The 12,229-nt window shown below is 35.7% G+C and overlaps 2 protein-coding genes across 2 annotated transcripts; both read right to left on the bottom strand.

The window, feature by feature from the left end:
- Positions 1 to 10: 10 nt before the first annotated feature.
- rpl18 (ribosomal protein L18) lies at positions 11 to 6,009 on the bottom strand. The gene is made up of 7 exons (XM_061716951.1): positions 5,899 to 6,009; positions 5,214 to 5,300; positions 4,963 to 5,070; positions 3,834 to 3,932; positions 3,589 to 3,712; positions 2,011 to 2,080; positions 11 to 146 (listed from the first exon to the last, which is right to left on the bottom strand). Exons 1-7 carry the CDS (start codon positions 5,899 to 5,901, stop codon positions 71 to 73), a joined length of 567 nt encoding a protein of 188 aa, XP_061572935.1. The 5' UTR covers positions 5,902 to 6,009; the 3' UTR covers positions 11 to 70.
- A 3,097-nt stretch (positions 6,010 to 9,106) lies between these two features.
- si:ch211-120k19.1 (uncharacterized protein LOC563199 homolog) lies at positions 9,107 to 12,229 on the bottom strand. The gene is made up of 6 exons (XM_061718410.1): positions 12,116 to 12,229; positions 11,718 to 11,866; positions 11,190 to 11,535; positions 10,610 to 10,680; positions 9,668 to 9,697; positions 9,107 to 9,585 (listed from the first exon to the last, which is right to left on the bottom strand). Exons 3-6 carry the CDS (start codon positions 11,521 to 11,523, stop codon positions 9,466 to 9,468), a joined length of 555 nt encoding a protein of 184 aa, XP_061574394.1. The 5' UTR covers positions 11,524 to 11,535; positions 11,718 to 11,866; positions 12,116 to 12,229; the 3' UTR covers positions 9,107 to 9,465.

The following is a 12,229-nucleotide window of genomic DNA, read 5'->3' as shown; positions in this document are numbered from 1 at the left end:
AGAATGCGACTCATTTTGTACAGCCAATCTTTTTATTTGTGTCAGACTGCATGGAAAACAATAACACAAACTAGTTCTTGTAACCACAGCTGGATCTGCGACCGCGGGCTTTCTCGAACTTCCTGCCCTTGGAGCGGACATAGGGCCTGGAGGAGAAAACAGAAACAAATGTTTGTTAGTTACCACCTTAGATACACCCTTAGATACACAGCCTACGTCAGTTACGTTATCTAATCTTTAGGGCTGTGTCATGATGGCTCTCTTAATTAATCTTTACGATACCAATTCAATCTCAGTAAAGACTACAACTAAAATATCTGATAAAAATCCTGGGTTTTAATTTAATCTCGTCAGACTGATTTTTCAATTTGCAAAGAGACCCATACCAGATTGAGGTTTTTTGGGAAAAGGGGTCTAATTTGCAGTTCAACGCAGCCGTTTCATACGTTAGAAGACAAATACAATGCCAATATTGCTTCACTGAAGTGAACTCTGAGCTGCAAATCTGCCTTTTTCCATTAAAACTTTCAAAATGCTAATGTCAAAATAATTGTTTTAGCTATATATTCAAGAGGTTTTAACGGGTATGTGAATCATCTATCCATGCATTATCTATATCTGCTTTTTCCTCTTTTGGGTCCACAGGGATGTGCTGAAGTCTGTCCCAGCTCTCTATGAGCAAAGCGCAGAGGTACACCCAGGACACCACAGAGACAACAACCACTTAAACTCGAATCTTTAGAATCACCAATTAACCGGACACTCGTTTGTGGACTGCAGGAGGAAGCCTGAGTACCGGGAGAAACCCATGCAAGAACATGGAGAACATGCAAACCAAACAGAAAGACTTGCCAGAGTGGCAACTCATGCTGCCCTGTATGTGAACCATGTACCTGAAAAAAGCGCTGTATTGATACCTAACTGGCTAACACAGAGACCTTTACAATAAAAAAGAAAACTTGAATATGGAATCGAAGCTGATTAAGCAAAGTAATGACTTTTAAATGTCACTCATTTTATTTTTCACACTGGTTCCATATTTTAACTGAGCCAGGGAAAACATTGGTACAAAAGTATTATCATGGCTGTGTTTTTATATACACAATATCTGTCAAAGGTTTGGACACCTAATCATTTAAAACAAGTATGTACATCCATCTGCACTATCGAGTGGTAGTGAAATTAGTCCAGTGGACTTGAAGTTTTTCAAATGCTACAGAGAGAACAAAAATATCAAATGAGCTATATTTCCATTAGGTGACAGAGTGAACAATCTGTTTTCTAAAGCAGTGATCTCCAACCCTGGTCCTCAAGATCTAGTGTCCTGCATGTTTTAGATGTTTCCCTGCTTAATCACGCTGTTATACAAGTGGCTTTGTCAATGCAGACCTTGATGACAAGCTGATAACGATCATTAAAATCAGTGGTTTTGATGCAAGGGAACATCTAAAACATGCAGGACAGTAGATCTTGATGACCAGGGTTGATCATTGCTCTAAAGTGTAATCAGAAGATTAGGGTAGAGACAAGATAAAAACTGATTGCGCTAACAGTAAAACTGAATACTAATCGCTAACCAGAAACACAATTTTAAACAAAAAAGTGACCTAGGTCATATATGGGAGAAAGAGTTTTCTGCATTTTTGTTTTTTAGTCTCAATTGGGCAAACAGCTTTTTCATGCCGTCTAGTACTGAGTGCGCCTCTTAAGGGTCGTAAATTGTTGTTGATCAGTCATGCAAGTTAAATGTACCCCTCATTACAGCACATTTGTAATTGCGTCCAAAAAAAAAAAAAAAGTAAAAGGTTCTTGCAAATTCTGTTTCAATTATTATATAATTTCCCATTACAGACGAATAAAGTAATATTGAGCTGAACCCTTCAAAAAACAATTTGAAAATCCACAAAGAAAAAAAAAAAAGAAACAGAGCGGGGTAATAGACACCAGATCTAATCTGTATCTGTCCTAAACGTGTGCATTAGTTTTATATTTTGTTCAGTGTACACATACTTGGTGTGGCTGTGAGGGGTTCCAGGGGCCTTTCCAAAGTGCCTGTAAACCTCTCTGCCTTTGCGGGGTCCTGGAAAGCAAACAAACATTAGGGATTAAAAGCAGTCACAATTACAATACACCACCTTGAGATGAGGAAGAAGGTTATCAAATGGGGGTTTGAAGAGAGTTCGAACTTCCTATTTGTACATTTTAACACTTGGCTTTAGCTCAAGGTAAATGTGTTTTCTTGTATTATTTTACTCACTTGGAGTTAAATACCAAAGAGAATAGCAATGTGTTTAGTTAATGCAAATTACAGCTGAGATGATCATCATCAAGAAAGCCTTAAAGTAATACAGGCTCTTAATCTACAAAATGTATCATCCATAATTTGAATAAAGCTAATATTTGTACTGGATAATATTTTACAGTAATTATTTTAGAATAAAAAAGTAAAAACTTGGAGCCAACCAGAATCCAATCCTCCGGGCTCACCATTGATGTTGCATGTTAGGAGGCTTTTATTACGGAATATCCTTATTCATGGGCAATGTAATGTAGGCTGCTGCTATTTTGGTTATGTCATTTTTATTTATTATTCTTATTTCCAAAACTATAAACTTTGATCTTGAAAACAGTGGGGATTTCCCAAAGTTGGTACCAATTGTACACCCCATTTCCATTATTCTGTTTTTTTGCTTGCCATTTTTCGCTCTATCATATTTTGGTTGTAAAGGAAATATTGCGGTCGCTGTTGCCGGGTTTTAAAGATGAGGATGTGAAGGAGTTGTTCTCAAGTTTCATCAGAGACTCTCTTCAGTGGCCTGCAGCCTGGTGATGTTGCATTTTCAGCTCGACTCAGCTTGGTTGGAACCCCAGCCAAGTAGGTGCAAAAAAAGGAGGCATTAACCGGTACTATCACCTCGGAGAAAATCCTTAAAACAGTAGAGATGAGCGGAGGCTGAGGCATTAGTGGAAATGACCTATTAGTCTTAAGTGATCAGGTCTGATCCATGTGTCCTTGCTGATATCCCCAATCAACATGGTTGCATATACAGTTAAAAAAACTGAATAAATCAAAACGGAGTGTGGTAAACTGACTTTGTTAGTGTTGCAAGTGGTCATGCGAAGGCATTGTGCACATTTTCTAAAGTTACAGCAAGGTGCCAGGAAAGAGGAGGCTAATGTGTACGACTGGATTTCAGCATTACTCCACACAACTCAGAGATTGTACGTTATATCAAAACAGAGCAAACAGTGTTGTTTTTGGTGCTCTAAACCTTTCACTTTGGTACATGTGTTAGGAATGATCCAAAAGATTACGTTTATTAAGGCTGAGATGGATCAGTGAAAACACCAGTTACCACAGAACAGCAGAGGACAACATTGTGGACATGTTACGTTCAGTGTACCCCAAAATATAACAGGTCCATATGGATAACTTTCAAAACTTCCTGGCACACATGACAAAGTATATGTATAAAAAAAAAGATGGAATAATTTCGATTTTTGTAAAATGTTCTTAAAATGTTGCAGGATCTTTTTCCCCCAACCATCTTGACTAATGCTGGTAGAAAAGTATTAAAGCTAAGTTACCTGACAGCAGGACTGTGCCATGTCCCTTTGGTGAGGTCAAAGCCAGCTGGTCGAAGGTCATCACCTGACCACCAGCTTTAAGAATCCTGCGGCGGGCGCCATCAGTTACCTTCAGAGCGCAGATCTGTGGAACATCAAACAGCACTTCAACACTAATTCAAACAATTTAAACATTCATGTAGCGTCAGTAGAACTGCATCTTTGTGGACAAACATCAATAATCACTTCTGCATAAGAAAACTTACCTTGAGCTTGGGGATATCCTGAATCCTGATATCATCAGTAACTGTTCCCACAACAACAGCGATTTTGTTCTCGCGGCCGGCCAGTTTCATCTTACGGATCTAATTAGTAGACAAAAGAAATGAGTAGTTTAATTTGTGAACAACAGACATCATGGAAGATGCTGATCAAATACACTTTCCCCACTTGAATTTGACAGAGCTTTAAGTAAATTGGCAATATTGTGTTGTGTAGCAACTTATGTCATTTTGAACACAGTAAAACTTTTCCTGATACACTTTCAATTTCTTTATGTTGCGGTGCAATTGTTTTAAAGCATTGTAGCAAATAAAATAAACAGAGCTCAGCAGAATAAAAAAAAAAAAGGATCAAATTCAAAATATTGCAACTTTCAGAACCTCAACACTGTGAAACATCACGTATCTCATCGTGACTGATATTAAAATGTTAGTACAGGCAGAGAGCCACAAATAACCTACAATTAAGAAGACCAAAATACATTTGCCAGCTAAATAAGTGTGACTACATTAGGGGTGTAACAATATATCGTGCCACAAAATTTCGTGATACAAAAACGTCACAATACGTGTCGTGGAGGTGACAAAGTGTATCGCGATATTGGAATATTAATATTAATCTATTGTGTTGACTAGTAACGAACGCGCATCCGAAAAAAGAAAAAAGTCAAATCATACGAGAGAAACTATTCAGTTTGTGGCAAAATATTTGTACTTGTATGAAACTGAAGATGCATAATGCAAACCTGACATTTACTTTTAGTTCAGTTTGTGGAAAATGGTTGGCCTGGCTTTCTCTTTAAAACTTAAACAGTTATAAACCATTACAAACTGTAACAATAGGGCAAATGCACAGCATTGTTTTGTATTTTGTGTCTTTCAAATAAAAGACAATTTTTTCCAGTCATATGTTCCTCATTCAAGGTTGTTAAAAAAATACTGCTATAATATCGTATCGTTATCGTGACCTCAATATCGTGTATCGTACCGTACCGTGAGATTAGTGTATCGTTACACCCCTAGACTACATAGTAAAAGCAGCCGAGTTGAACAACGTTCAGTCAGGGAAAAGAGATTTCGTTACCGGTTGACAACTTGAGAGACTGACACTTACCAGACGGGAGACGGAGATGGGAGGCCTGTTGGACCTGCTCATGAACAGCCTCCTCAGGACCACCTTGTTGAAGGGAGCATTACAGCGGCGGGCCAGGAACCTGTACAACTGGTAAAATAATAATAATTAAAAAAGATTGCCAGTTTACCAGATACATTTATAATTAAACCATTTACAGTTCAGACCTGTAAAAAAAAAAAAGGCAGGCCCTTACTGGCACTGCTTTACATATTTAATTTTCATTTTTGTACCTTGACCAGGAGCCTCAGGTAGATATCCTGGCTCTTTGGCTCTTTCCTGTGCACCTTACGGTCCTTGTTGTGCCTGATGTCAACACCCTGGAAAAGTGAACGGAAACATGAAAAAATATATAATTAATTTGCAATTGATGCATCAGTGGCCCCACATTTAATCCACACTCTCTGCTGCACAAAGAGCGAGTTACCATAGATCACAGCTCTATATATATATATATATATATATATATATATATATATATATATATATATATATATATATATCTATCTATCTCATGAGTGCTCTGTAAAGCACAGGCGGCTACACACGTTGACACTACAGCTAACTGCTCTTCCGGCACAGCAACTGTGATAATCTATTTTAAAATGTTTCAACAGGGCCTGGAATTGAACAGATATGATGTAACAATATTCCGCGGTCTTAAAGGTTTTCAAGGTGAACTTTTAATCAACTATACGACTTAAGGCGGCATAATGTCCAGCAACAATGTCGGTCACAGAGAGGATAAGCTAAACAAGGTTTGGCCGAGCGTACGACACAAAATCACTTCAGCACTGCTACGGTGGTTATGGCTGGGGAATGTTTCGGTTTCCAAAGGAGAAATAGGACTGTTTAATAAAGAGGATGGCTGAGGATACTGAATTCACGGCAGTGTGAGAGTCTGCTAGCGGTACGTACCATCTTGGATTCAGAGCGAAAAGGGAAAAGGAAAGGCAGAGGTCTCGCGATAACAAAGTCCGGTGAAATCTCGGGCGTCTGATTGGTTACAGACGCAGAGGACGCGCTTCCTGTTCCTGCAGGATAATGACGACGATTCAAGATTGCGCCTCTAGTGGCAGACGAGACAAAAAAGACTATTCAACGTCTACATTTCTTTCTTTCAGAGGTCTTTCTATTAATCAAAAATAAAGATAACAGAAATTGAAGTAACGTTAACAAAGATATACAGCAGCTACCTTAAATGGCCAATTTCACGCAAAGCAAAAGAAATTCAGTTTAAAATAATAAACAATATCTATCCTGCCGCTGAAACCCTGTATATTTTGTAAAACAGAACACGAAACAATTGAACACTTATTCTTTTCTTATTCGATCACAAAGCTTTTTTGGCAAGATGTTTATCGGTGGTTAAAGATTGGGATCAACAACTGTATGTTCAGCAAGTTTCAGGTCATAATTGGATGGTCTGCCAAAGAAGGTATCCAAGATGGTGAACATAATTCTAATTTTGGGTAAATATCATATACATAAAAATAAATGGAAAAACAGCAAACCCTCCATAGTATGTTTTAAAAACGAAATAAAAAGTTATATAACATCTATTAAGGTACTTTCAAAAGAAAATCAGTCTATAAATGATTTATGTGAAACCATGTTAGAGTCTCTTGCTCTTTAAGATACAATCTTGCTACGCTTATACATTTTTGTTGGAATGTCAACCCCTATGATTATTTTATTTTGTGATTATTTAAATGTATTTTATTTATTTTCTTTTTATTTATATTTAGAAGTTTATCTTGGAAAAAATTTATAGTTACATATTCGCTTGTGTGCTGTGAACTTATGTTTCAGTTGCAAATTAATGTTTCCTCAAAGGAATTTTGTAATTTTGGAATGTTGAATAAAGTTTGATAAAAAAAAAAGGTCTTTATATTAATGAAAAGTCATTAATAAAACAATAACTTTACTGGAGGAAGTATTTTTTTTCCTATATCAGCCCCCACCCAGACAACAACACACTTTGATGCCCACACGTGGAAACAAACAACACCAGCTGGCCATCAGAAATAAACACAGCAAAGGAAAGTAGAAGTAAATGCACATTGGTACTGAAATTAGCATTAAAGTTAGATAAATACACAAGAGAAAGACAATATATATATATATATATATATATATATATATATATATATATATATATATATATATATATATATATATATATATATATATATATATATATATATATATATATATATGTGTGTATATATATATATATATATATATATATATATATATATATATATATATATATATATATATATATATATATATATATATATTGTCTTTCTAAAAAATACATTAAAAAATAGATAAATAATTAAGTAGATTTAAAGAGACTACCGTTGTGGGTTTCTCAAAAAATGCCAAGAAGGGGCGCCACAATCTGTAAAATGTATTCTCTGATCCCCAGATAGTGTATATAATCTTCTCCAGATTCATGCTAACATTACTTCTCTAAGCCAATGTGAGACAGGAGGGGGTGCAGACTCCTTCCATTTAAGTGTGATACCTCGTCGAGCCAATAAGGAAGCAAAAGCCTGATCACTGAGTTTAGCTTTGGGCAAATCCCATTTATTCTTATCACTTAACAACGATCAAAAAACAAAATGTTTCTAAAGATTTCAATATGTAACCATCTCTGTTGTTCTTCTGGCTCTCTGGAAAATGCCAAGAGACAACGTCTGTTGTAATAGACGGTATATAAATTTAATTGAATTGTCTCAACTTGTTAGTGTCTTATTTAATGTGTTCCAATGAACTGTTAAATGAATTAATTTTTATTGAAACTAATGAACACACACAAACACAGACATATTGTCCAATGAGTATTATTATACGGTCTACTGTAATACTGTCAATTTCCTTACTCTTCTCTTTTGTGGAATCCAAAAACATGTTTGGTTGTGAGTGTGGGTATGTTGGGTTAAAAAAATAAATAAATAAAAAAAGGTCAAAACTTAGTTAAAAAGGTGATTATAAATTGACCACAGGATTGCATGTATGGGTGTTTGTCTTTATGTGTCACTATGCCAGACTGGCAACCTTTTCAGGGTTTACTGCTGCCTTTCACCTGAAGATAGCCAGAGTACCCTGAACAGGAAAACATAGGTATGGATAATAAATATATGGACAATTTATTGGCTGGATACAAGCTAAAGTAGTTGAGAGCAATAAAGAAACAAACAATAATCCCAAATAAAAATCTCACTAATGTGAGTTTTCCAGCTGTGACATTCACATTGACCAGTGTCTCTTTCAGCTGGAATATCACATTCAGAATCATAAGGACGAAAATGACAAGAGCTATCAATCTGTCAATCCTTTCCGTGTCCGGGCCGGGTGAGGTTTCCCGTGTTGAGTCAAATTAAGCCTGTCTTTCACTGTCTTTCTTTAAAAAACAATGGGGAGGTTTATATTCCTTTAAACTGCTCACTTTCAAAATATCATATACATAGTGAATGTAAAGGGAATAATTGGATAAATAACTTTGGATATAACAGGGTAGGATAGCACAGACTGGAAGTCCTACGTAATACAGAAAATCCTGTGGGGAGGGTGAGAACAATGTTTCAAAATATTCCAGAAGTGTCTGTGAATTGTGGCACACTGACCTACTTTAGGTTTACATTCAGCACTCAGGAAAAAAAAAGCCCTCTTCGTCACAACTGCCACAACTCACAACTGAAACCGAGTGAACATATTCCTTATTTTTTTTAATTGTTGCCTACATTTATTTATTTATTTATTCATATTTATCACAGTGGCTACATTTGGAAAATCAATTATTTTATTCAGTCTATCACATACTTTTGTATTTGTTTAATTGTTATACTTTAATATACATAATCAATTCAAATCAGTTTAATTCAAGTCAATTAAATTCAGTTGAAATAACTTGACTTAATCTGTTGAGTGTCGACAATACATATTGTAGTAAAACCCAAGTCTAAAAGAGAGAAGAGCTACTTCTTTTTTCACTTTTTTACTCATTTCACAAATTCAATTCTATAATACACTAGCAATATACACTGTTTATTATTTGCTAGTGATGTATGTAGCAATTATGATTAAAAAAATTGGAAATGAAACAAAAAAATGTAAACATTACCTTTATTGGTCACAAAGTATGTGGGGACAGATCTGTTCCATCATGATACGCATAACAACGGGTCAGTAAGATAAGGATTTATATGCTGTGTTGTTCTCAGAAGAAAATATGGCTAAAATCTTGTTAAAAGAAAAAACAAATGAAAACAAAAAGTCAACATTTGATTAAGGTCAGACTGAGGACCATCGAGGTATGAATGAGATTACTAGTCTGTAATAACTGAGGTTAAAGAATTCACAGAGATGTAACAATTATTCCCTTGGGGACGTTTCTTTCGTTTCTTCCGAAGATTTCCTTTGCTCCCAAACAAGCATCAGCTATTATTTTACAGTAGTCTCACAAAGGTGTGAGGCTCATTCGGGTTTGTGGTTGTGCTGCTGCCTGAGGTGACACAGGAAGATTGTGAAAGTCAGTGCGATACCTCCCAGGAACGCTGTACGTGCCACAGGTGGAACAAATGCAAAGTTCATAGCCTGAAATGAGGAAAACATGGATATGTCATGATGAATGTGTTTCATTTGTACACTGCTTTGAATTCATGTGTGGTTATCTCACCTGCATTGTAGACCAATACACCACCCCAGCCTAGATAGATAGATAGAGTCATAAATCCATGTCCACTATGATAATCTATATATAAACATATAATGATAATATGAAAACAAGGGAAGTCAAGACAAAACTTAAACACAAGGAACCTAAACACCAAAACTGTGACATTAACTCAAAAGGCGAGACACCAGGTGCTGCTGATCAAATGCACATTATTCATTCATCTTCAGGTAGTGTGAGTAATCTTAGATTATTTTGAAGACAGTCTTCCATGGACTGGACTTCCTAGCAGTTTCATAATTTTTCCAGGCAAAGTCCTATCCTAAAATTCATTGAAGTTCTGTGGTGGAACCTTACAAAAACAACAAATTCCTGCTAACCTTAATGATGTCAATGAACTAAATCCATGTTGTAAAGAAGAGTGGGACAAAATTCCTCAACAACAATGTGACAGACTTACACTTTCACGCTGAAAATGATTGTTATTGCTGAAAAACCTGCTTCTACAAACTATTGATCGACAGTATATAATGTCATACTAATGGCGTTCTTCTCAAGGCAAGGCAAGGTTTATTTATATAGCACAATTCAACAAAAAAGGGATTCAAAGTGCTTTACAGAGGCATTAAAACATTAAAACGTCACATAGCAGAAAAAGCATGATTTAAAACAAAAAGAAAGAAAGGCACTAGATAAAGAGAAGTTAAAATGTAAATACGTTTTGCAACTCAAGCTTAAAAGCAACAGATTTGGAGCTTTATTCAAATGCAGCTAAGGACAGGTGTGTCTTCAATCTGAATTTAAATAACCTGGAGCATTTCAGCTGATATGAGACTTTCTGGGAGGTTAACCTAATTTTAAGACAATCACTAGATAATTTATTTTAATTACGTCTTGAAACATGAAAGGTTAGAGAATAAAGAGATGGTACTTGACTTTATTTACCTTGTAAGATGTCCAGAATTTCTGTTGCCAGTCTTGAAGAGGGTCATCTTTGTGTTCTAATAAACTTAAACCTTAAAAAGATACAGGTGTTTAATTGTAGAAAAAAAAAAAAAAAAAAAAAAAAAAAAAAAAAAATATATATATATATATATATATATATATATATATATATATATATATATATATATATATATATATATATATATATATATATATATATATATATATTGACCCATATATATATATAAATAGCAATAGCTATGATTCTATGAAATTAAATAATAGTGGCTGATTTTTTTCTTTTTGTTCTTTTTTTTTTAATGTAAATTAAATCAATGTTTGGTGAAGGTTATGTTTGGAATTCCAGACTCAAGCTGTAAACTTACTCACTAAAAAAGAAATCAAACATGATTCCTAGATCAGGATGTCACAGATTTATAAAAAAGAAATGCAGCCAGATTGTTTTATAAAACTTCATACCTAAGTAGCACAGAACAACGGTGGTTATTTCCCATTTAAAATATGAAGTCTAAACAAAATAATCCCCAAACATGTTAAATAAGCCTCGGGACAAACGTACCAATATAAAAGGCACTGATTGTAAGAGGAGCTGCAACTAGTTGATCCACCACAACCTTCCCTGCCACCGCCTTCACTCCACCTCCTGGCAGCATCCTCTCCAGCCCTCTGAGCCAGTAATAGTTGAAGTTGGCATGGAAACAGAAGCCAACGGTCGCCACCCGAGCCGTCTGATGCCAGTCTATGCCAGGTGCATCCTTCGATGCAGACCCTGCGGCAGGTTTCCCTCTCAGTACGCCCTGCTGGATGAGGTCGGCTGAGGCAAACAGCGTTGTGTATCCCAGAACGTTGCTGATGTATGGGTGAGCTTTGAACAAAGCCCAGACGCGGCTCATCGTGAATCTTATCTGATCAGAGAAGGGATGGGGGTTGCTGCGTTAAGGGTTTTACGTGGATGTACAAAATACATTGTTAAAACACAATAAAGAATAAAGGAAAGAAATAAAGAAATTACAAATTACATACTTAACATTTCTTTGTCTTGGATCACTTTAAGTTATATTTCTAATCAAATAATTGTCATACCTACCTCTATGTGGCTCTTCACACCTTTTTTCTTCAATTTACAAAGCCAAAGAAACACACACTTGTGAGGGCGAGTGCAAATCTATAGAGGTCAAAGTTCTTTCACTGTTGTAAGGCATCGTTGATAAAACTTATCAGCTTTCTGGGAGGAATCTGGGAAAACGCCACATGTGAGGAATTATTCAGGAGCTACAGGTTGAACAATAATCTGCAGCAGCACATGAGAGATCATAATTCTTAAACTATTACAATCAACTTATGTACAAGTAAACTGAAACAAGCTCACACATTATTGAGATTGACACAACATGATTTATTACATTTCTTAAATATCTATGAAAAAAAGGGGTCACGACAGTAATTTTCTTTTTATAGTGTATGTATGTGTAAGACAGGACTTACCAAAGATTTTTCTCTTCAGGTGAAGTGTTGAAGTTGCGACATACAGAAGGCACGAGGGCAAATCTACAAGAAATGTAGTTAGCCATGCAACCCTCTGCTCAGAAGCACATGTGG

This window comes from Cololabis saira, chromosome 3, assembly GCF_033807715.1.
Source record: "Cololabis saira isolate AMF1-May2022 chromosome 3, fColSai1.1, whole genome shotgun sequence".
NCBI lineage: Eukaryota > Metazoa > Chordata > Actinopteri > Beloniformes > Belonidae > Cololabis > Cololabis saira.
This window is presented reverse-complemented; position numbering and strand designations above follow the sequence as displayed.

Excerpts from the sequence above, each read along its gene's own strand:
- rpl18 (XM_061716951.1), bottom strand. Across the intron at positions 2,081-3,588 it reads TGGCACAGTCCTGCTGTCAG|GACCCCGCAAAGGCAGAGAG; the intron begins GTAACTTAGCTT and ends TTTGCTTTCCAG. Across the intron at positions 147-2,010 it reads ACCCCTCACAGCCACACCAA|GCCCTATGTCCGCTCCAAGG; the intron begins GTATGTGTACAC and ends TTTCTCCTCCAG.
- si:ch211-120k19.1 (XM_061718410.1), bottom strand. The coding sequence starts at position 11,523 with ATGAGCCGCGTCTGGGCTTTGTTCAAAGCTCACCCATACATCAGCAAC. Across the intron at positions 10,681-11,189 it reads AATCAGTGCCTTTTATATTG|GTTTAAGTTTATTAGAACAC; the intron begins GTACGTTTGTCC and ends TATCTTTTTAAG. Across the intron at positions 9,698-10,609 it reads AATTCTGGACATCTTACAAG|GCTGGGGTGGTGTATTGGTC; the intron begins GTAAATAAAGTC and ends CTATCTATCTAG.